This window comes from Balaenoptera physalus (genome assembly GCF_965194825.1).
Source record: "Balaenoptera physalus genome assembly, chromosome: 2".
NCBI classification, from domain to species: Eukaryota; Metazoa; Chordata; class Mammalia; order Artiodactyla; family Balaenopteridae; genus Balaenoptera; species Balaenoptera physalus.
In genome coordinates, this window is record NC_138883.1 from 84,766,221 (window position 1) to 84,792,336 (window position 26,116).

Below are 26,116 nucleotides of genomic sequence, written 5' to 3' on the forward strand. Positions count from 1 at the left end.
TGATATTGCTATTGTTTTTAAGCTGTTTCTGATACAAAAGCCTCAAGGATCCATTTTTTTTACAAAGTATTTTCTTTCTATCAGGTACACATCTGTGTGACACTGCTATTCAGTTAAAATCAGCCAGTTTCACAAAGCAGCCATAAAGATTTTTTTAAAAGGAATAAAAAAAAGGTACACTTCTATTCCTCTCTTTGAAGGTGTACATCTCCACCACAATCTTATAAGAGAGTTACTAATTTCAAAATGATCCAGCCTTCTGGCAGTGACAGAGAGTATCACCTGATATTATCAAGAACCTGGAAAGATGCCTTTTATAGAGAGAGCAGAACTGTGAGAAACAGGTGCAATCTATGGGAGATGGGAAAATACCCCAAAGGACTGGGAACTGGGTGAAAAAAGAAGGAAGGAGAATATGGGGAGGATTCACAAGAGATAATAGAAAACTAAAGAAGTCTGGTAAGATCCAAAAAAAGATTATTTATAAACCAAAATTACTGACTTTTTATGAGAAAAAAATATTACAACCCAAAGCACATTAAACTTCTAAATCTATCTCTCAGTCTGCAGAAATACAGGAGACAGAGGAACATGTTAGACAACACCACAATGATGCAACCAGCAAAATCCAGTATGTGGAAAAACTCTACACGACAAACAACTTGGCTTCTTCAACAAAGAATTGCAAGGGGAGAAAAAGTAAGGTGGGACTAAAAGATGCTTAAGAGACATAGCACCCAAATACTATGTGTGGACCTTGCTTGGATTCTGGTTTCAAAAACTGAATACTTTTTCAAAGAGAGAGAAAGAAAAAAGCATACACAAAGACAACTGGGAATATCTGAGCACTGACTGGATATGTGATACTACAATGAAATAACTGCCTTTTTTTAGTAGAGGTGATAATGATATGTGAATATGTATTTTAAAAAACAGCAAATCTTTTAGAGACACCTATGAGAAGATATTTATAAATGAAACAAAAGACATCTGGGATCTGCTTCAGAATAATGTAGAGGGGTGAAAAATGGTCACGAGTTGATCATTTAAACTATATGGAGTTCATTATACTATTTTTTCTACTTCTGTAATGCTTCAAACTCTCCGTAATAAAAAGTATAAAACAAAAAGAAGAAAAAACTATTACTTGCCTTCATTATTTGACTCATTTTAAGTCTTCTTTGACCCTCTCAAGTTTAAAGGTCTCCTATCAATCAAACCAATTACCCTTCAACTAAACATTTACCAAGGAGTTTCTTTTCACCCTGGAACCCTAGGTTGGTGCCTATTAAGGCATAAACTCACAAGGTCTTCTTTCCTTACCTTGTCAGACAATTCATTTTCCACATCTTTCTTGATTCTCCTCAGCATAAATGGCTTCAAGATCATGTGTAAGCGAGAGAGTTGATCTGAAATGCCAGGAGCCCCACCGACAAATAATACATTATATCAATTTAACACAAACAAAAGAAATATCATGACCACCCTTCACTAAACTGTTCTAACACCTTTTGGCTTAATGATTCTCTAAAAGAAGACTGAAGCAATCGCAAGGAGGAAGCCAAGGGATCTGAACTTTCCACAGCACCTTCCTGGAGTCAATTGTGCAAATGCATTTTGCTCTCATTTACTCAAACCAGTAAGGATGTCTTTATTTTTATTAGAATTCACCTTTAGAGTGTTTTAGGAACATTCTATCAATAATAGGGTTCTCAGACAGGTCTAATGCAAGCTATCTAGGACTCCCAGTGTTCCCCCAAAATCATTTTTTCAAAGTATATCAGCAAATTAACAACATGTAGTATAAGAAATTATTTAAGGACTTTTCTAATAGTTAGTAGCTGTCACTTCATGTTATGTAATAAATACCTCATAACTCTCTTAAAAGATATTAGTCAAGAGGTAAAAAAAAATTGATAAACAAGGTTAAAAAATGTTTACAGAAGAAACAAATCCTAATATATAGAGAAAATAACAAAAATTACCCTTCTAATATTTTCTGGTTTTATCACAGGCAAAAAGTCTTACCCCATTCCACAAAGAATATAAAATTGTTCAGGATCTACGTGGAAAATGAGGATTTCGTAAGCCAAAATGTGAATTTTGCCTGCTCTGCCTTGATTAGTCAACACTACAGGAGCATCACTTGAGTTAGTCCTTTTTGGACTCTTTTAAATATTCACAAAACATATAATTATTTTAAAAGAGAAAAAACTTTTCTCTCAGATCCTTCTATGCATACCAGAAGAAAAATTCTTCACATACAAGAAAATACAGAATTATGTAGTTGCCTACACTAATAGGCAGAAAGAATGAAAGTTCATAAAAGTACTCACTCTCATCTATGGCAGATTTGTTTTCGGCGTGGCTCTCAATGTCCTTGGAAAACCATTCATTAAATTCCTCATGTGAATCAAATAATGTTGGCATAATGAAATGCAGCAGAGCCCAGAGCTGGAAACAAACAAAAAGCGAAATAACTATAGAGCAACAAAATGACAGTATGAGAAGATATGATGAGAGTTTGGACAGAGAGAGAGTGAAGTTGCAGGTCTGTGTATCTGTGTCTAGGTGCATGTGTATGTGTGAGTAAGTGAGAGAGAATGAGTGTGTAAGCACACTGCCTCATCAACCAACTCTAATTTTATAAGGTACTATAGCAAAATGTGACTATTTTTCAATTAATTTCACACTGAAAGTCTGAAAGTGCAAGTCCTGCTCAGCTTGGGCAGTGAGATAGTTTTAAAGATCTTATATAAAGATCCATTCCACAACTGAACACAGTCTGAGGCAGCATAACTTGCTAATAATAACTCTAGATCAGGGGTCAGCAAATTACGCCTTGTGGTGCCAAGTCTGGTCTGCCATCTATTTTTATAAATCAAGTTTTATTGGAACATAGTCACACCTATTCATTTATATATCATCTATAGCTGCTTTCACATTACAATAGAAGGTTGAGTAGCTGTGCAGTGACTATACAGCCTATAAAGTCTAAATACTTATTATCTGGCTCTTTACAGAAAGTTTTCTGACCCCTATTCTAGAAGATAAAATTATCTTCCCTAAAGAAAGAATTTTAGCTCCTCTCAGTGTCAAAGAATATTACCTTTTTATTCTAGTATAAAAATATCTCTGCATTAGATGAGTAGCATTCTTAATGTGATCACGATTTATTATATAAGTAACCAAGGAATAAAGAAATTTATTTGCCTTTTGCCAGAGAATAAGAAAATAGTAATGATGCCCACCCCCGCAAAAAAACCACTTAGGGCAAGCCATGGTCAAATTCTTCCTTTTATGTGGGGATTGTAATTTATACAAAGCCGTAACACTCCAGGTAGGCATGCGTAAAGAATTTTATTCTGTGTTGGAACCACTGTTTAATGCAGACATAAAACTGAGGTCTTTACTAGTGCCTACCTCTGCCATGGTGTTCTGAATGGGGGTCCCAGTTAGCAAAAGCCGATTCCGACACTGAAACTGCAAGAGTATCTTCCAACGAACACTGTCCAGTAAGATGAATTACAAATTCCAAGTTAGCAGTAAATACTCACCCTATTGAGACCCCTTATTTCTAAAAATGCTTTTCAAATAAATAACAAACACTCAAAATCAAGTATCAATACTCTACCATGAACACAATTGAAAAATATTACTCAACAAAGCTGACGACAGGAAATTTCAAAGGAACTGACTCTATACTGAAAACGTGGTATTAGGGTATATATAAAAAAAAAAGCCCTCGAATAGCAGAGTAGGATCCTTTCTGGCTTGATAAAAGTCCTCTACTACCTTTGGTCAGTTTTGTTGATACAAACCATATAATTATAAAGTATTATCTACAGTAGTAGGTTTTAAAATTATTACTCTATACGCTTCCAGTGTGAGTTTGGAGGGAGAAATGGAGAAAAAGAAAGGGTGTGAGAAGAAAACGCAAAGTGAGTCTACTGCTCCTGGCCACAAGCATGCTCTACTTCAAAAGAGTAAACTATGAAATAATGCTCTTTAGAGGATGGAAAGTTCCATGGAAAATACCATCCTGCCAGTTAACATGGACTTCTAAGAAAGCCCTATGGGCTCACCAAGAGTTAATAAAAATCCATCAAACCCAAGGTCTAATACCACTGAGTAACACTTTACAGCCAAGCGCTCATTTACTATTCAGTTTGGGAACTTAAAGGTATTAGAACATTTTAAACACGTAACTTCCAATAAAAGGATTCTTGGGCATCTAATAACCATTCAGGGACTAGGATAACCTTCATAAAACAGTAGAAGCTATAATCCACATAATGTAACATTCTACTTCCTACTAAGACCTCCTGTCTAAAATAATCCCTGAAGCAAAGAGCAGATACCCGTTCCTCCACAGAAAATTTCCTTGAAGAACAAAAATCGGTTAAAATGCCATAATTACTGAATAGGGAGAAAAAAGTTGAGAAAAATCTTTATACTCTAAACATTAATATGCATATTCCATGAAAATGCAAAAGAGAATTTATGCCTTCTGGTCAGATATATGGCTTATGCAGAGACCATAAGCCATATACCATGTTTTGAAATCTCTCTGACCTTCATTCACATGTGTGTGTATATCATACACACATATCTATATATCTATATATCCTCAGTCCACAGACTTTATTTCTACTACTCATGTTACCTGGAACTACTCTTGAGCGCCTGAGCCTCATCCAATACCATGTACTGCCACTTGACTCGCTGGAAATACTTTACATCCTGCACCACCAGCTGGTAACTGGTGATAACCACATGGAAGGGGGCATCCTGAGTGTAGAGGGTCTTCTGTAAACATAAGAGGGCAAGGGTGAAAAGAGATACCTAACAAGTCATAATAAGACAATGAGGAATGGAATTTATTTTCTAAGGCCAAGAAGTTTAAGATAGCTCTAAAGATATACTTCTCCAATGTAGGAGATGTGCAGTGAATTAAAAGCATAACTGTTTTTAAGGTAGTTACCTTAACCACAAACCTTGTTAAAAACTAGTCTTCAAACCTAGGACGGGAATAAAGATGCAGACCTACTAGAGAATAGACTTGAGGACACGGGGAGGGGGAAGGGTAAGCTGGGACAATGTGAGAGACTGGCATGGGCATATATACACTACCAAATGTAAAACCGATAGCTAGTGAGAAGCAGCCGCATAGCACAGGGAGATCAGCTCGGTGCTTTGGGACCACCTAGAGGGGTGGGATAGGGAGGGTGGGAGGGAGACGCAAGAGGGAGGAGATATGGGGATATATGTATATGTATAGCTGATTCACTTTGTTATAAAGCAGAAACTAACACACCATTGTAAAGCAATTTTACTCCAATAAAGATGTTAAAAAAACAACAACAACAACAAAAAAAACTAGTCTTCAGCTTATTAAAGAAAAAAGTTCTTACTTAATCCTGGACTTCAAGTCCAGCTGATTGTCTACAACAGGAAAAGCATTGTAAAAGAAAAAAAGTACACTTGCCTAGTGTCCAGAAACATATAAGAAGATTTTATGTAAGTGAAATTACTCAAATCACCTGGAGAAATAATGACTGCGCATATGTGTGAACATGTATATGTGTGTGTGCCTGCGTGTACAGTAAGCTGAAAGTTACCTGACTCCAGAACCTCCTGATAACTTTTCTATCATGAGGATTTCCCCAATATGGTAGCACCTGGAAAAAGGACCAATATACAGATTATTTCCTAGTGATAATCTTAAAAGTATCATCACAAATACATTATTCAGAATGATTTTTTAAAAACCTAATAGAATGTATATAGCAGTTCCTCTTCTGTCACTGCCGCACTAGGTGCTGGACTAGAACTCCTCCTACTGAACAAGTTAAAACACAGATACAAAACATTTGTTTGAAGGCATCAGAGAGCTACTGAGCCAGTGGAGAATTACAGAGCCCAGATCTAGAAAAGAGAGGAAAGCCTGGCATCTGGAACACGTTCCCCCTGTGGGTGCTGATCCTTCCCAAAAGTTCTAGTTGAGAGGCTAAGAAACTGAAAAGTTGTTTTTTGTTTTTGTTTGTATTTTTTTAAAAAGAGACACAGGACCCACAAAACAAAAACTGTAGTTCAAGGAGGAGGGATTCTGATAACAACCCACCTCCCTGGCCTTAAGTTGGGAATCAAGAGATAGATACACACTGGTAGTAAAAGTAAACTATACATACACTTGCTTTATCAGGTACTGAATCCTGGTTTCAAATCATCTCAATTCCTGACTAGATTAAGGGGGCTTTGGATTATTACTGCCCCAGAAAAAAATTACTATAGGCAAAAAAATCCACAACAAAACCCCAAACACACGTTAATCCTCTCTCAGGAAGAAGAAAACAGTATCCAGAGCCCACAATTATCTCTACAATTTTTCCTATACAATGTCTGGCATTAAAACAAAAATAAAACAAAACAAAAAAATCAGATATATGGAAAGACTAGACCACATAACTGAGAACCAACATGAAATATAGATAAAAGAAACAAACCCACAGGAGATCTAGATAACGAAAATTTTAGAAACAGACTTTTAAAAAAATGCTAGTTTTGGGCTTCCCTGGTGGCTCAGTTAAGAATCTGCCTGCCAGTGCAGGGGACACGGGTTCGAGCCCTGAACCGGGAAGATCCCACATGCCGCGGAGCAACTAAACCCGTGTGCCACAACTACTGAGGCTGCGCTCTAGAGCCCGCGAGCCACAACTGCTGAGCCCGCGTGCCTAGAGCCCGTGCTCCGCAGCAAGAGAAGCCACTCAATGAGAAGTTCATGCACCGCAATGTAGAGTAGCCCCTGCTCGCCACAACTAGAGAGAGCCTGCGTGCAGCAACGAAGACCCAATGCTGCCAAAAAAAAAAAAAAAAGCAAGTTTGTTCATTGAATTAAAAGATTGAGAATTTCAGTGGTATACTAGAAACTATAAAAGAATCAAAGGGAATTTTTAGAACTGAAAAAATATAATAACTAAAATTAAGAATTCAATGACGAGGGCTTCCCTGGTGGTGCAGTGGCTAAGAAGCCACCTGCCAATGCAGGGGACACGGGTTCGAGCCCTGGTCCAGGAGGATCTCACATGCTGCGGAGCAACTAAGCAAGTGCACCACAACTGCCGAGCATGCACTCTAGAGCCCGTGTGCCACAACTACTGAGGCCCACGTGCCTAGAGCCCGTGCTCAGCAACAGGAGAATCCACTGCAATGAGAAGCCCGCGCACCACAACGAAGAATAGCCCCTGTTCACCACAACTAGAGAGAGCCTGCATGCAGCAACGAAGACCCAACGCAGCCAAAAATAAATAAATAAATAAAACAAATTTATTTAAAAAAAAAAAAGTAGCCAGAGGGGGAAAAAAAAGACACATAACATACAGGAAAACAACCATAAGAAGTAGAACTGGAAAACACAGAACATCTTCGAAGTACAAAAACTTTTTTAAAAATTAAAAAAAAAAAAAAAAAAGCAATCAGTGATGAGTTTAACAGCAGATAGAATCAGCTGAAGAGAAAATCAGTGAACTAGAAGAGAGGTCAGAAGGAAATATCCGGACTAAAACATGGAGAAACAAAAGAATGCAAAATTCAGCACTTTTTCTGTGATGTTTCTAGGTGTGACTTTCATTCTTTTATTGTTATGGGGCTCAAAGTGCTTCTAAAATCCATAGCTTGATGTCCTTCGTTCTTTTGAAAAATGTCAGCCAAATGGAAGCACAAATATGCAAGGAGGAATGAAGATCAATGAGCAATGAATATGTGAGTAATATGAATAAATCTAAGTAAGTTTTAAATGTATAAATAATAATGTCTTCTGGGGTTTAAAATACAAAATACATACAAAAACAACAGCATGTAAGTCTAGAGAAGGGGGATGTAGTTACAGTACTATACTAAGGTCTTTGTACTGTCTGGAAAGTATTAACAGTACTAATTTATATTACTTTTGAAAAAGTTAAGGGTGCATGTGGTATTCTCCTGGGTATCTACTGAATAACAGAATGAATATATAATTAGCAAGTTTAAAAGGGGAAGAAAAAAAGAGGAATGATAAAATCTAATCAATCCAAAAGGATTCAAAAGGAAAAAAAAGTAAAGCTGAACAGGTGAAAGAAGTAGAAAGCAGGGACTTCCCTGGTGGCACAGTGGTTAAGACTCTGCACTCCCAATGCAGGGGGCCCGGGTTCAATCTCTGGTTAGGGAAATAGATCCCACATCCATGCCGCAACTAAGGAGCTGGTGAGCTGCAACTAAAGACGCGGCACTATCAAATAAATAAATAAATATTTTAAAAGTAAAAACTAAAAAACAGAAACACAATAACAACCCTATTAAAAAAAAGAAGTAGAAAGTAAAGAGCAAGGCAGCAAATTTAAACACAATATATCAATAATTACATTAAAAGTAAGCACAGATATTCCAAATAAAAGGCAAGAAATACACCTTAAATGTAAGGATATAGAATGGTTAAAAGTAAAAAGACGAAAAAGATACCATGCAAATACTAACCAAAAGAAAGCTATTTAGTATCAGAGAAAATAAACTTTAAGGCAAAAGTCTTAAAGGAGGAATTTCATAATAATAAAAGGTTCATTCACCAGGAAGATAAAATTATAAATTTGTATACATCTCACAGCCTCAAAGCAAAAACAGAAGAAAACAGAATGGATAAATCCATAATTGTTGTAAATATTAACACACCTCTTTCAGTCAGTAATAGGAGAGGCAGACAAAAAAATCGGTAAAGATACAAAAGAGCTGAACAAGTTAACAAACTTGACCTAATCAACATATATACAACACTGTACTCAACAAGTTCAGAATAACTATGATTTTCAAACACACACAGGACATTTATAAAAACTGACCATATGCTGGGCCATGAAAGCAAAGCAACAAATTTCAACGGATTAAAATAATAAAAAGCATGTTTTCTTATCAGTGGATTTAAGCTATAAATAACAAAAAGATAACTAGAAAGTCATCCTTTGTGTAGAGAGTAAAAACAACACTTTTAAATAACCCACGAATCAAATAAGAACTTACAGTAGAAGCTGACAGTATTTTGCACTGTAAGATAATGAAAATGTGACACATCAAACCTTTGGATGGCTATAGTCATGCTTAGAAAGCAATACCCTTAAATATACATTAGAAGAAGCTGGAAATCAACAATCTAAGCTCCATCTCAAGATGACAGAAAAAGAAAAAAGTTTACAAAAAAGTAGACAAGAATAATAAAAGATAGAACAGAAATAAATGAAATAGAAAACATACAGAATAGCCAATTTCAGGAATGAAAAGTGGTACATTAACTAGAGAAAAAATGTAAATCTTATTTCATGAGGAAAAGGAGGAGGTCAGAGGCACTAATCATATGAGAACCATAAAATGAGTGTTACTCAGACACCTGCCAAATAAAATGAACTTTCTGATGTTATCATCATAGATGTAAGTATCTTTTGAATGTAACCAGACTATAAACCTGAGCAGAGTCTACTTCTAACTATGTTCTACAGGGAAGCAAATACATTTCTGACAATTTAAAGGAGTAATGGTAATAGAAACAATGAATCAATAGAGCAGAGGTCATCAAACTTTTTCTATAAATGGCCAGATAGTAAGTAATTTTAGCTTTGTAGGCCACACAGTCTCTGCCGCAACTACTCAACTGTGCTGTTGTACTGTGAATGCAGCCATAAGTAATAAATAATCAAAGGTGTGGCTGTATTCCAATACACATGTATTTAAATTTCATATATCATTTGCTATGAAATATTCTTTTTTAATCAACAATTTAAAAAAGTAAAAACTATTCTTAGCTCATAAGCTGCACAAAAGAACACGTGGTGGATTCCTCAATAAGTTAAATATAAAGTGACTTAGCAATTCCACTCCTAGGTATATACCCAAAAGAACTGAAAACAGGACAGGTGTTCAAACAAAAACCTGTACATGAATGTTTATAGCAGCACTATTAACAATAGCCAAAAGGAACAACCAAAATACCCATCAACAGATGAATGGATAAACAAAATACAGTATACCCAGATAATGAAATATTATTCACTATAATATTATATAATATTATGACTGAAATATTATTCTGTCATAAAAGGAATGAAGTGCTGATACATGTTACAACATGATGAACCTTGAAAAACCTACTAAGGGAAAAGAAGCAGCCAGACATAAAAGGCCACATTCCAGGTATACAAAATATTCAGAATAAGCAAATCCACAGAGACATAAAGCAGATCTGTGGTAGTCAGGGGCAAGAGGGAAAGGGAATAGGGAGTGACTGCTTAATGGGAAGGAGATTTCTGTTTTGTATGATAAAATTCTGCAATAAGATAGCAGTGATTATTGTACCACACTGTAAATGTACTTAATACTACTGAATTGTACACTTTCAACTGGCCCACAGGCCATATTTTACTGACCCCTGGACTAGAGCTTCAAAAGGAAACTCCACATGTAAATGAAAACTCAGTTTCAGGCATGGGTATAAAGTCAAAAGAGAGGTACCAATGACGTAAGTAGTACTACATTGCCACCTATCGGCCAGTGAAAGAAATACTGAAAACTTTAGTGGTTTGGAAGAAAATTTTAAGACAATTTTTCAAGCTCCTAATTGTTTGACATGTACTAAACAACAATAACAACAAGAAAGCAGAAAAAAGATGAAGGGCTCCTTATTCAATGTGAAAAAACCCTAGAGAAAATATTCAATAAATTGCCTTAGAACAACCTCACCTCCTTAGAAAGTTAAGAATGAGTCAGCCAAGCTAAAAGCCATATACCTAATGTGCCTTGTAAACAGTTCCTAAGTCTATTAATTCAGCCACAAAGGTGGGGCCACAAACACAAAGGTGCCCCAAAGTGGAATATCCCAGACACGTCCCTATTCCTTATAAAGTATAAGCCAGAAAAACACCTCCCATGACCTCTTAAATTGCATGGAACCCATGATTATTATGGAGACCCAAGATCAGAGATCATGTCACTATCTCTTGATACATATCTCCAAAAAATCCTTCTTACCATGCAACTTCATTATCATTATATTCCTTTAGGGACAAAACAAATATTTAACTCATTTCCTTCTTTTTACTTGCAAATAATATAAAAAATCCTATCCATTCTTTCTTACATCCCAGCAACTCTGCATAATTAAACCCCTATTTAAATCTTGTCCATACTTGATGCAGCATATTTCCCTGCTGATCACATCCTACCTAAATCTCAATTCTTTTCCTCTGAATTAGTTAAATGCAACTTTCACCTTAGACATTATAATCTGGACCAAGACTGAAGAGCTGGCTTTGAAGTGTCAAGAAAATAGATAATCTATGACTACATCTGGGGGGGGGGCGGGGGGGGGGAGTGTGGACAACAATGCCATAAATTATAGTATATGTACCTTGATTTATCAAAATCTACATTAAGCCAGCAAGGTAGACATTTTCTATTATGGCAGTACAACCAGGAGCTACAATTCATGTGGTCAATGCAGCAAATCACTCAAACTGGACTTTGGCTTTCTCATAAAACATAAGGATGTAATATGCTGTCTTACTGCTCCCATCAGTAACTTTGATAGGAAATGTATGCAAGGTTATTTTGAAAAAAACGTAAGAAATTAAAAGCTATTATGAGCAATTAAGTAAGGCAGCACAAAAGGAGTCAGAAAGTTTATTTTAAAAAGCAAGAGAATTTTGTTGATTTTTACCTTAAATTTAGGAACAAATCTAGTAAACTCCTGGTGCCAATTGTTAAGTGTAGAAGCAGGTGAAATTATTAAGAAAGGTCCCCAAATGTTCTCTCTCTGAAACAGAAAAACTGGGTCAGCCAACTGCAGGAAAACTGAAGAAATTTAATTCAAAATTATAATTAACGACAAGAGGAGTTTAAGAATAGGAGATGCATTATAACAAGAGAAATGGTTCCTATCTCCCATACCTGCACACTCAATGATAATATCCTATGTTAAGAAAAATAATATTCTATGTTAATAATAACACGGGCTAGGAAGTTGCTCGCACACACCTTGAGAAAAAAATACCAAGCAATTACTCCCCACCCGCCCTGACAGGTCCTAGTTTCTATCATTCACAAAGCACTTATGACATACTGACTTGTATGTGTTGCTTTTCCTTATACTAGATGATCACAACTATTTTACTATTATTTAATTGGTATAGAGTTTTCTGCATTTTTCAAAATGCTTTCACGCATTTCTTCTCACTTAATTCTCACAAATTTCCTGTAAAGTAGGTATTATCCCCACTTTGCAGAAGTGGAAACTAAACCTCACAGAGTTAAAGTGAAGTCAGGTCAAAAGAGGCTAAGTGAATTGTCCAAGTTTACACTGCTAGTAAGCACAGAGCTGAGATGTGAAACAAAGTCTTCTGATCTAACTAACTACAGTGTTTTTGCCACTACAATGGTGGTTCTCTACAGAAGTGGGAGATGGGGAATGAAAACACACATGCTTAGAAACTGTCCTAGTCTTCTTGAAAACCAGAATGCTTCACCACACTGTATCACCCTGTAAAGGCCTTGAAGGCAAGGAGCAAGTCCTACTGTCTTGGTATGCTACAGTCTAGCGTACTGCTTGATAATGGCTGATTCTCAATAGAAAATGACCCTAGGATGGAGAGAGAGGAAGATGAAAAGACTGCATGCATCTACCCACCTCAGCCAGATGGGCAAGGAGGGCAATGCTCTGTACTGTCTTACCAAGTCCCATTTCATCGGCAAGAATGCCATTAATACCCTGGAAAAAAAACACACATAGTCAACACCTCTCACATTGCATTACACAGGGTTCAACTAAAAGTACTGCCAAAAAGAACTACCCAAAATGTCAGACTTGTTCAAAGGAAAGTGACTAGAGATACCCGGCTTCAGCACTATTACTACTGTAATGATTCCTTTTGCCAATTCCACAGCTACAACTCTGAATCATGAGACAAACATGCCAAAGCCAGTTTTTCAGCTAATCTAATCCAGGTACAAATGCAATCAGGTTTATTACTAAGACCACTTAAGACAAACTTTATACATGATACAAATAATCCCCAATAAAATCTCCAGGTTAGAAATATAGAGACATCTTTCTGATTCTTGTCAAACGATAAAGCTTTTTTAAAAGGATGAAATCTATAACATTATCTTGTACTCATTTCACAATACACTGAACCAACGACTTTAGGAAAACAGGTAACAAACAAAACAGAGTAGGTATGACATAGTTCTAAAATTCACCTGTTCATAGAGATTTGCCAACCAATTCATGCCTTTCAGCTGATAACCTTTTAATTTGCCATTAAAAATTGTAGGCTGTGGAATATCCTCACCAGCCCGGATAGATGGGTTTGCCAGGCTATAACTCTCCCCAAAACCAGTGCCAGACTTGTTTGCTGCCCGTAGGGCAGCTGCTCGACTTTCTTTTGCATCTTCATCGAATGACCTTGTCTGGAAAATAAAAATATATTGGAAGAAATATATGAGGAAAATAATTAAATTCAAATAAAATTCATAATGCTAATATATCTAACTTGTGCTAGTTGGAACAAACTTTCTGGTAATATAATGTAATATATTACATGTAAGCATAATACACGTGACTCTTGAACAACATGGGTTTGAACTGTGTGGGTCAACTGATATATGAAGTTTTTTCACTAAGTGTGTGCAAGAGTACTACTTGATCCTGTGGTTGGTTGGATCTGTGGATGTGGATCCATAGGTATGGAGGGCTGACTGTAAAGTCATACAAAGATTTCTGACTGCAGGGTAGGTCGGCACCCCTAACTCCCAGAGTTACTCAAGGGTCAAGCGTACATTAAAGTATATTACTAACACTTTAAAATTATTTTAACAATTATATTGAGGATACGCTTTTGATAGACAGGCACTAAGCCATATCACACAATTACTTGCTTCATCAATGAATTTATTAAAGATTTGATATAAAACCTGTTTGGCTGGGGTTGGCGAGGAATAGGTTGAGTTTGTCTCTATCCTTGACTTGGACCCTGTCAAAGTTACACAGGGGCTTCTATGCAGTACATTAAACTGTATTTTCCTTACTTAATTTGATCTAACTGCAGTTTCTTTCTGATTTCACTAAATGTCACTATATCGTGAATAAGCAAGTTATTACTAAAGTGAAAGAAGGTGCTAACTTAGCAGTTTTAACACATGGTTATCACTTTCTTAACAAGCAACAGTGTGGACTTTTTCACTAAACAACCATGATGCACTTCATTCTGTATTACCCATGATTACCAGGGAGGACAGAAGAAAAAAAATAGACAAACTGCCTTAGCGTCAATCAACACATTCTTAAAGCTCAGACAAGTGAATGCTCGTTTCCCATATTTCCTCAGGTATTCCTCTATTACTCTCAAGTAAATAGAGACACACCCCCCGCCCAATGCAGTCACATACACACATACACATCCATTAATGTTTTTAACTGAAAATACGATTAAGATTAAAGGAGGACCACCTAAGTAAAAAGTTGTATTTCCAGGGCCCAACATTTCATTTTTAAGACTCACCCGAGCCTGATGAATATGGTAAGCATTTTCAGCATTCTTCAGGGCCTGGGCTTTGAAATGGTTACTATCTGAAAAGGGAAATGTGTAGATTATAACACCTCATTAACTGATCTCCTTTAAGGATGCAATTTATACTAGCATATGTGGATCCCTGACGCCCACATTCTATTTATCCCTAAGTTCACAGAGGGTGAGGGAGAAGAAAGGCTCAAATTACTTGACAGAGGTAAGGACCTGGAAGTGGCAATGGAGGCAGAGGGCTGCCATGGTCTCTAGGAGCCAAAGTCAGCTCACAAAAGCCACCAGGAGACTGAGCCCCAGTCTCCCAATCCTGCGCTTCTTGCACGAAGCAACGTCGAAGCCGGGAAAAGCAAGACAATGAGGATTCAAAATTGTAATATATTTATACCGGGTGAAACTATTCCAAAAGAAGAAACAGAGACTGTGTAAATCCCAACATAATCTGAAACACTCTCATTTTCTCTTATTCTTACTCAACATGATCTTGACCACTATTCTCTGTGAACTTCCTCTCAAACTTTACCCCAATTCCTCCCTCTCTGTGTGGTCACAAAAATACCAAAACAGTCTCTTCTCATGCTTTTACTCACATCACCAAGATTCCTGTTACGTGAGAGATGATTTTCTCTAATTAGATATGTTCACTGAATTCTTCTGATACAATACCTTTTATTTCTACTAACAAATCAACACACAAAATATTCCCAAATTTGCAAGATCATATAACCACACCCTTTCCTTTTCAAATTCTTTAATAAAAGTTTTTTATATGCTTATTTTATACAAACATTCACACTTTCCCTACTCCAATAAAATAAATCCCCCTTTTGATCAATATTACCTATCAATCAGGACAAAACTTGCAAGAATTAATGATGAGTATAACCTGAGATATGAAAAAATTTTGGGTATCTCCTTCCTCCCACTCCTGATTCAGGACTCACCATAATCCTCCTGTGTGATGTTAACTACCACCCCTCCGCCAATGTCAATTTGTCTCTGTGTAGAACTATCTTCCAGTTTCCTTAAGATTTCTTCCTGGATCCCATCGTGACCCATGTCTCGTTTGCGACTCATGAAATGGGCATACAACTCTGTCTGGGTGATGAGGAAGTTCAGTTTTCGCTGCTGCCTCTTGGCCTAAAGGGGAAAAAAGATGAAAGTGAAAAGAGTCAAATCACCAATCATATACAAGGGTAGTCAACAGAATTCACTAAACTTATACATAGTTTGCAAACAATTCCTTTACAAATTCTTTACCTTTAGAAAGGTAAAAATTGCTAATGAACAAATTTTATTATAACTAAGTCAGTGGTACTAAAAGCAAGGAATAATCTTTATTTATAGCCTAATAATAACCTACGTTTTGCTCTCCTTTACAAAATAAAATCTTTTTTCCACTAGGCATCTGCCTAAAATGCTTATTTCTTTACTATATTACTTTTCTTTAATGGCACTGAGATACCAACTAAATTCAAACAACATGCTTTACTTAATAACTTGGGTGATAAATACACGTGTACAGCTTTATTATTTTTAAAAACATAAATGTGTCCAAAACTCTTCTTTAACACCAAAAGGCAAAATAAGTGATGAAGAGCTATAAATTATTCTGAAAGTCAATGCAGGAGGTATCTGAGAATAAGAAGCCCATGAAAAAAAGAAAATGCTCCCCAAAACAGCCTACTGTTCATCTGTGATAATGATAGCTATAAAACATGAATATAGACCAAATACAAAATCACAAACACATATACCTTTTTTTAAAGTATGAGAAAGCTAAATTCAAAGTGCCTCTGAAATAACCTAGTAAGGAAAATAATCATTATGTCAGTAAAAATCATTCTTCAAGATAAACAATGAGTAAGCAAATGATCCAAAAGACTGAATTATATGAAATACAGCATACACAATAAATATCAAATCAAAGAATCATTATTCTGCATGAACTATTTTATAATAAAATTCATATGAAGTATACTTGATTTATCCTTGATCCACCTCCACAAAAGAAAAACAACAATAAAATAAGGAACATGGCCAGGAAGGACATAAGTCCCAAAGTATGCTACACAAAACTAGGCTTTCTCCTTAAGGTTTTATAACACTTTAGCCAAATTCAGATTAGAAAAAAAAATCTGAAAGTTTGAGAGAAAACTGATTTATTTTCATAAAGGATACAGATGTTCATGTTCTAAAGCTAAAGTACTGACAAGAAAACCTTTCTCGGAACTTCCCTGGTGGTCCAGTGGTTCAGACTCCGTGCTTCCACTGCAGGGGGCACGGGTTCATTCCCTGGTGGGGGAACTAAGATACCGCAAAAGGTACCGCAAAAGGCGTGGTGTGGCCAAAAATTAAAAGAAAACCTTTCTAAATTAAACCATAAAAAGTAACATTTCCTTTAACCTTAAGGAAGTCAACTACTATGTGTCTAAATGAAGAAGGCAAATTAAGGGAACAAGGATACATCAAAAATGTCTTAATTCAAAAATTCAGGGCTTCCCTGGTGGCGCAGTGGTTGAGAATCTGCCTGCCAATGCAGGGGACATGGGTTCGAGCCCTGGTCTGGGAAGATCCCACATGCCACGGAGCGACTAGGCCTGTGAGCCACAACTATTGAGCCTGCGCATCTGGAGTCTGTGCTCCGCAACAAGAGAGGCCGCAATAGTGAGAGGCCCACGCACCGCGATGAAGAGTGGCCCCCGCTTGCCGCAACTAGAGAAAGCCCTCGCACAGAAACGAAGACCCAACACAGCCAAAAATAAATGAAAAAATAAATAAATAAATTAACTTAAAAAAAAAATTCAGAGAAAAAGACACATAAGTCAACATAATCACAGATGAAAGTCTCATCAGTTAGCTATCAACATAATTGAGAGAATGTCTCACAAACCTAGATCATAAGCCAAGTCAGTTTCAAAACTTCAAGATCTGTGACTAACTCAAATGCCTCTAAACTCAGTGAGCAAATATTTCCATTAGCATCAAAAGTTTACTAACTCAATAATATGTTTATCTTCCATGCAAAGAAACAAGTCACCCAGGGACTTAAGAAAACTGGGCAAAATCCATATTCCCCCTCAAAGGCATGAGACAGGAGGGAAGACCAAGAACTCAAAAGAGTCTCCACGGCTCTGCTTTGACAGGAGTACTACCTATACCTGAAAGAAAACATTCAATCCTCTGATTCCCTTCCTTCTCCAGACCTCAACTGTCCTTCCACTCATCCCAATGGGCTTACCAATGGCAACATAATATCTCTGTCCTCTTAATCTCTCCTCTTGCTTCCCTGAATAATACTCTCAGCTGATATCAAGCTTAGCAAGAGAACTGACTGCAAGTTAAAACAGAAAAGTAGGTGGCAGCGGGTGGGGGGGGGGTTGTCTCAGAAAACTGAGCTAGTTGTCCATTGTCCCTATCTGGCCCTAAATTTGGCAACCAGCCCTCATCTTCCAACAAATCGAAATTACAGCCAGCATCTGGAACCAAGCCCAGATAAGCTCTAAGCTGTTTTTTCTTTCATTCCTTTTGTTTTTTTGTGGGGGGAGGCTGGGGAAGGGTGTCCTCCAGAAATATTCAAAAGAATAAGGCTACAAAGAATAGAGGAAATGGGGACTTCCCTGGTGGCGCAGTGGTTACGAATCCGCCTGCCAATGCAGGGGACACACGTTCAAGCCCTGGTCTGGGAAGATCCCACATGCCGCGGAGCAACAAAGCCCGTGCGCCACAACTACTGAAGCTCACACGCCTAGAGCCCATGCTCTGCAACAAGGGAAGCCACTGCAATGAGAAGCCCACGCACCCCAACGAAGAGTGGCCCCCACTTGCTGCAACTAGAGAAAGCCCACGTTCAGCAACAAAGACCCAACACAGCCAAAAATAAATAAAATTAAAAAAAAAAAAAAAAAAGAAGAGAGGAAATGAGCATAGAAGAGAGGTGAAGGCCAGGGAGAGGGCCTTACTAAAAGAATAAAAACAGAACTGATTTACTGGACTAAAATCACTATACTCAAAGTTATGTCTTAAAATATTTTTTCAACCATTTCATTGGTTAGATTTATAACTTATGAAATGCTAACCCATCTCTTAATATGGCTGCAGCAATTATGGTTTTCAAAATTTCATGCTATTGCCCTACCTCCCGCATTTCTTCATCCAACTTCCGCTGCTCCAAGGCTTCCTTCTCTGCACGTTTGCGGTGTTCCTTCTCCACCTTCTCATACTTCTTCCAGTATAGAAGCATTTCCTTGGTGAGGCGGCGAGCACGAGGTAAGGTCTCCTTACAGTTTTTCTGGGCCTGCAAGGCGGCTCGACGCACCTCCTTCATGCATTGGTGGGCGAGCTGCAAGTGACAACAATGTTATCACAATGGAGGAGGACCAACACCGGGGCCAGTTCTCCCTGGACTCTAAACCACAGCATCCCTCAACCTGTTCAGGGCATATAGTCCTCCTATGGCCACATCTCTTTCTCCCTAATCTGATTAACGTCTCTATACAGTCCTGTGAGCCAGTCCCAGGCCACAAAGTAATATCAGGGATGAGAAATCTACAGACACATTGCCTGAGAAGATGAAAAAAAAGTATAATAACCTAAGATGTTCTGGGAAGTTTTGAAATATTATCATACACATTAATAATAAAAGCCTTCAGGAAGTCCCTGGCGGTCTAGTGGTTAGGGCTTTGCATACTCACTGCTAAGGGCCCGGGGGTTCAATCCTTGGTTGGGAAACTAAAATCCCACAAGCCGTGTGGCGTGGCCAAAAAAATTTTTTTAATAATAATAATAATAATAGCTGTCAGTGTTTATTATATGCTAGGCACCATTCTAAGCTTAACATATATTAAACTAACTCATTCTCCACAAAAACCCTATGAAGTTGATATTTTATATATAGATGAGGAAATGAGGATGAGTAACTAGCCCAGGGAAACACAACTAGTAAGGTTACCTCATCTAATTCTCACAATACCCAAAGAAAGTTGCGTTAATTCCCTCTAAGGGAAAGTATTAATACCATCATTTCTTAGATGAAGAGACTGAGCACAGGATGACTGCATGATCTGCCCAAGGAATTAACAGTACGCTATGGTCTTACACCCAAAAATTTGAAAACCAGAAATGCGAGGAAGAGCAATTTTATTTTTAAAATAGATTGAAAAAGAAACGAAACTGAGTTATTTGTAGTGAGGTGGATGGACCTAGAGTCTGTCATACAGAGTGAAGTAAGTCAGAAAGAGAGAAACAAATACCGTATGCTAACACATATATATGGAATCTAAAAAAAAAAATGAAAAAGGTTCTAACGAACCTAGGGGCAGGACAGGAATAAAGACGCAGACGTCACCACCTAGAGGGGTGGGATAGCGAGGGTGGGAGGGAGGGAGATGCAAGAGGGAAGAGATATGGAGACATATGTATATGTATAACTGATTCACTTTGTTATAAAGCAGAAACTGACACACCATTGTAAAGCAATTATACTCTAATAAAGATGTTTAAAAAAAAAAAAAGACGCAGATGTATAGAATGGACTTGAGGACACGGGGCGGGGGAAAGGTAAGCTAGGACGAAGTGAGAGAGTAGCATTGACATATATACACTACCAAATGTAAAAGAGATAGCTAGTGGGAAGCAGCTGCATCGCACAGGGAGATCAGCTCAGTGCTTTGTGACCACCTAGGGGGTGGGATAAGGAGGGTGGGAGGGAGACGCAAGAGGGAGGGGATATGGGGATATATGTATCTGTATAGCTGATTCACTTTGTTATACTGCAGAAACTACACAACATTGTAAAGCAATTATACTCCAATAAAGATGTTTAAAAAATAGATTGAGAACATTTAGAAACTCTCTTAAGTACTATTAGATTAAGTATCAACAGGTCACAGGAGACAAGAGCAGCAACCATAGATCTAAATAATAAGAACACATTCCAGCAAAACATAAAATGGGAAATATAATCGTACCTTGCGGCTATTGGTGAGAAACAGGTTACGAGCTGAAGCTTTCTGCTTGTTGGCCTAAAATAGTTAAAAACAATACTTCATTTAGGATTCTTTTTTGAAATAAGATTGTGTAGACTGGCACCGTACTTTACTGATCTCCTCAAAGATTAAAAAATAAAATGCCAAACCAAGCGTAGTCAAAATACATTACTTCTTTCAATTAAAATAAAATACATTACTTCTAAGAGTCACCCAAATGTACCAACTCAGAACAACACATAAAGCTCCTAAAGCCTCATTAAAAAAAATAAACTGGTGTTGTATCTGCCTTAAATTGAGTCTTCTGTATCCTTCTGGAAAAAATTTAAGCTATATTTAAGGCTTGAAGTGAACGAGGAAAATGTAACAACATACCCTAATCCTAGCACCACCCTGATTAGAACACTGCTTTCTAGGGTCAATATGCAAAGAAGCTGAGACAGCAGGGCACTCAGATACAAAAATCATTAGGAGAAAGGTAAACTAGCTTCTTAGTTTGTGATTCTAGCCCTACCTCCAGCCAAGGCAAACCCACTGCCACTATTACTTAATTTCTACCACCACTTGACCTCATCTTCTTCAACAAAAATTCCGAGGCAGACCTAACACAAGATGACTCAGCAGCCCACAACCAAGTCTCAAGCTGCTTATTATGTCTACCACTTCACTTAAAAAAAACTAGCTTCAATAAAGAAACCTGATTTTAACCATGATGGTCCATTTATTTGATGTGGGAAAGACGAGGCAGAGCTGAGTGGCTCTCTGACTATTAAAGAAATCTCCCCCAGACTGTAAAGAAACAATGGGTGTGAAGTTATACAAAGGGCCTGAAAGCCATTTCTATAATAATCCCACCTCAGACTGTCTGATTAAGGGAATTTTTAGGGCTTTTAACAAAAACTTTCTCTAATTCTAAAGCAATTACTGCCACTTTAAAGATAAAAATCTCAAATATTCCCACTGAATTCCTTATCATCAGAGGGCATCATCTGAAGCCTCTTCACCAAGTATGAAACAAGTTTTTCTGTAACTTTTCCCATCACGAATGTTCATACAAAGTCAACAGGCACATGAAAAGGTGCTCAACATCACTAATTATCACAGAAATTCAGTCAAAACAAAAATGAGATATCACCTCACACCTGTCAGAATGGCTACCATCAAGAGGACCACAAATAAATGTTGGAGAGGATATGGAGAAAGGGAACCCTAGCACACTGCTGGTGGGAATGTAAATTGGTACAGCCACTATGGAAAACAGTATGGAGGGCCCTCAAAAAACTAAAAATAGAACTACCATATCATCCAGCAATTCCACCCCTGGGTATACATCCAAAGAAAACGAAAACACTAAGTCAAAAAGATACATGCAACCCAATGCTCATAGTAGCACTATTTAAAATAGCCAAGATATGGAAGCAACCTAAGTGTCCAACAACAGATGAATGAATAAAGAAGATGTGATACATACACACACACACCCCGGAATATTACTCAGCCATAAAAAAGAATGAAATTCTGCCATTTGCAACAACATGGATGGACCTAGAGGGTATTATGCTTAGTGAAATAAGTCAGAGAAAGACAAATACTGTATGTTATCACTTATATGTAGAATATAAGAAATAAAACAAACAAATGAATATAACAAACCAGAAACAGTCTCATAGATATAGAGAACAAATGAGTGGTTGCTAGTGGGAAGGGGGAAGAGAGGGAACAAGATAGAGGTATGGGATTAACAGGTACAAACTACTATGTATAAAAAATAAATAAGCAACAAGGATATATTGTATAGCACAGAGAACTTAGCCAATATTTTATAATAACTTTAAATGGAGTATAATGTATAAAAATTTTGAATCACTATGCTGTACACCTAACATTATAAATAAACTATATCTCAATTAAAAAAAGAATGCTCAAACACATACTCTCTCTCCAGAAATATTTATTAATTGCTATGGAGGGAGGGGAAGTAATTGCACAGTACAGAGGCACCATCATACTAAGGGATCAAAGCTAGTATCACTATATAGGGACAGATGTGTCAAGTGCCTCCTGATGAGATATGTCAAGAACATATCACTCTCTAGTAATATTGCCAAAAATGCATAATTCAAATCTAATCCCAAGGAAACATCACACAAACCCAAATTCAAAAATATTCTACAAAATTGTATACTCTTCAAAATAACAATGTCAGGAAAGATGAAAGCTAAGGAATTGTTTCAGAATAAAGGAGATTAATGAGACATGACAATTAAATGCAACATGTAGTCCTAGATTGATTCAGAGGTGGGGAAAGTGCTATAAAGGACATTATTGAAACAAGTGATGAAATATGAAAACCTATGGGTCAGATAATAATTTTTAATACTGCACTGTGGTTATGCACTAGATGATTTCCTTTTTCTTCGGAAACACACAATTATTAGGAGTAAATTTAGCACAAAATCTCAAACTAATCCTTAAAATGAGTGAGAAAAAAGTATGCATTTATATGGCAAAAGCAAATGAGGCAAACAGGTGCTAAATACGAGTAAAAGATACATGGCAGTTCCTTGCATTATTCTTGCCATATTTTTTCTTTTTTAAAATTTTTAATTAATTTATTTATCTATTTTTTGGCTGCGTTGTGTCTTTGTTGCTGTGCGTGGGCTTTCTCTAGTTGGATCATATGGTAGTTCTATTTTTAGTTTTCTGAGGGACCTCCATACCAATTTACATTCCCACCAACAGTGTGCTAGGGTTCCTTCTTCCCCACATCCTCTCCAACATTTGTTATTTGTGGTCCTTCTGATTAACAGCCATTCTGACAGGTGTGAGGTGATATCTCATTTTTGTTTTGATTTGCATTTCTCTGATGATTAGCAATGTTGAGTATCTTTTCATGTACCTGTTAACCATATACATGTCTTCTCTGGAAAAGTGTGTATTCAAGTCTTCTGGCCATTTTCTGATTAGGTTGCTTTTTTGATACTGAGTTGTATGAGCTGTTTATATATTTTGCATATTAATCCTTTGCCAGTCATACCATTTGCAAGTATCTTCTCTCATTCTATACATTATCTTTTTGTTCTGTCAATGGTTTTTCTTGCTGGGCAAAACCTTTTACATTTAACTAGGTCCCATTTGTTTACTTTTGTTTTTATTTCTTCTTTTGCCTCAAGAGACAGATCCAAAGAAATACTGCTACAATTTATGTCAAAGGTTGTTCTGCCTATGTTTTCTTCCAGGAGTTTCATGGTTTCAGATCTTATCAGATCTTCTCAGGTCCTTAATCCAGTTTGAGTTTATTTTTGTATACAGTGTGAGGAAACTGAACTAACTTTAGAGTTATGGAAAACATGCAAAAAATAGTAGAGTTCCCTTACTACTCCCCACCCCCGTTTTCCCTAATTTTAGCAACTTATATAACCATAGTGCAATTATTAAGAAAGGAAATTAACTGCCCTCTAGAGCCCATGAGCCACAACTACTGAAGCCCGCACGCCACAACTACTGAAGCCCATGTGCCTAGAGCCCATGCTCTGCCACAAGAGAATCTACCGCAATGAGAAGCCCACGCACTGCAACAAAGAGTAGCCCCCACTCACCACAACTAAAGAAAGCCCATGCAGCAACGAAGAGCCAATGCAGCCAAAAATAAATAAATTAATTAATTAAATAAAGTTCCCTTTAAAAAATAATAAATAAATAAAAAGTGATGCTTCTCGACACTTACGAATTTAAAAAAAAAAAAAAAAAAAAAAAAAGCAAGGAAATTAACACCGGTAAAGTATTAACCAAATTACATATAGGTCTTATTTGAATGTCAACAACTTTTCCACTAATATCCTTTCACTGTTCCAGGATCCTACGCAGGATCTCACAATGCGTTCATTTAGTTGTTCTTCTCCTTAATCTCTTCCTGTATGTAACATTTCCTCAGTCCTTCTCTTTCATGTCCTTGACACTTTTGAAAAGCACCAATCAGTTATTCTGTAAAGTGTCCCAAAATGTGTGGTTTTCTGGTTTTTCCTCATGATGGGAATGACATCGTTTACTATGGCAAGAATACCAGAGAAATGATGTTTTGATGATGTGCTCCTCTCAGTGCATCACATCAAGGAGTTCATGATATCAAAATTTATATTACTAGTGATGTTTACTTTCATCATTTGGTTAAGGTGCACTCTGCCAATTTTGAAGCTATGCAACTTCTGCTTCTCCTTTAACTTTTGCCCTCTAATTTTAGCATTCATAAATGTAGTCTGCAACAATTATTACTGTGGTGTTTGCATAAGGATAATTTTATTTCCTTCTTTCCTTCTACACTTACTAACCGGAATTCCTACTGAAAGGAAGAGTTGTTCCTTCTACACTTTGTCTATTCAAGTATTTACTTATAACAGTATGGACTGACAAATATTTCTTTTATTCTATGGGTCAAAATCGAGTATTATTCTTATTTATTTTGTTGCTCAAATTATTCTAACTTTGGCCACGAGGCGCTCCTTCAGGTTGGCTCCTGTGTTCTTTTGAGAAGCCCCAACTCCCCCCGATCTTTCTTCAGAACTTCTTTACTTTCTGGCACCACTTTAAAATGTTTTTCATTTTGTCTTTGGCTGCGCTGCACGGCTTGCGGGATTTTAGTTCCCTGACCAGGGATTGAACCCGGGCCCCGGCAGTGAAAGCAACAAGTCCTAACCACTGGACCGCCAGAAAATTCCCTAAGGTTCATTCTGTATTTTCCCTGCTGAGTTCTGGAATAAGGTACTTCTTCAAGGAGCCTTGGTTCCTCTTATTAGAGAATAAAAGTTGTTTAGAAATCAAGACCCAGGGACTTCCCTGGTGGTGCAGTGGTTAAGAATCCACCTGCCAATGCAGAGGACATGAGTTCGATCCCTGGTCTGGGGAAGATGCCACATGCCACAGAGCAACTAAACCCGTGCTCCACAACTACTGAAGCCCGCGCACCTAGAGCCCGTGCTCCACGACAAGAGAAGCCACTGCAATGAGAAGCCCACGCACTGCGACGAAGAGTAGCCCCCGCTCTCCGCAACTAGAGAAAGCCCGCTCGCAGCAACGAAGATGCAACACAACCAAAAATAAATAAGTAAGTAAGTAAGTAAGTAAGAAATCAAGACCTGGTTGCTAGGTATCTTCGTTGTTACTGGGGTGTCACTGCTTCTAGGCCCTCTCAGCAAACAGAACCAGAAAAAATATACATATGCATGCTAATCCATGCATACACACCCAAGTGTATTTCAGTTATCTATCTGTATGTGTGTATATATATATAAAACCATGCATTTATACTGATACCTCTGATCCCAGTCAAACTTCATGGGCTTCATTTTAGCTTTCCCCTTCTCCTTACTTATTAACTTCTTTCTCCAGCAGTGAGAAACTGGCTCATCTACAATATATTTACTTATTTGTTCATTCCTAGTATACACATAAAGTAGTTTCAAAATTGCTAACCTATTCATTCCCCTATGAGAAACACTTTTACTATGTCAATCATGGCATTTACGCATAGTTCCATCA

General features: G+C 37.3%; 1 protein-coding gene across 4 annotated transcripts in view; it reads right to left on the reverse strand.

Moving 5' to 3' along the window:
• INO80 (INO80 complex ATPase subunit) overlaps window positions 1-26,116 on the reverse strand; it is a 129,464-nt gene that overhangs the window by 66,535 nt on the left and 36,813 nt on the right. For 3 of the 4 annotated variants that reach the window (XM_082449312.1, XM_082449310.1, XM_082449309.1), the window contains exons 8-19: window positions 20,564-20,617; window positions 18,733-18,936; window positions 15,539-15,734; window positions 14,574-14,641; window positions 13,273-13,482; window positions 12,701-12,781; window positions 11,735-11,830; window positions 5,622-5,681; window positions 4,667-4,809; window positions 3,424-3,508; window positions 2,337-2,454; window positions 1,324-1,409 (exon numbers count right to left, since the gene is read on the reverse strand). In XM_082449312.1, coding sequence (XP_082305438.1) covers window positions 1,324-1,409; window positions 2,337-2,454; window positions 3,424-3,508; window positions 4,667-4,809; window positions 5,622-5,681; window positions 11,735-11,830; window positions 12,701-12,781; window positions 13,273-13,482; window positions 14,574-14,641; window positions 15,539-15,734; window positions 18,733-18,936; window positions 20,564-20,617 — 1,401 coding nt within the window. The remainder of the gene's footprint in view (window positions 1-1,323; window positions 1,410-2,336; window positions 2,455-3,423; window positions 3,509-4,666; window positions 4,810-5,621; window positions 5,682-11,734; window positions 11,831-12,700; window positions 12,782-13,272; window positions 13,483-14,573; window positions 14,642-15,538; window positions 15,735-18,732; window positions 18,937-20,563; window positions 20,618-26,116) is intronic. The other variant, XM_082449311.1, reaches the window with a different exon arrangement.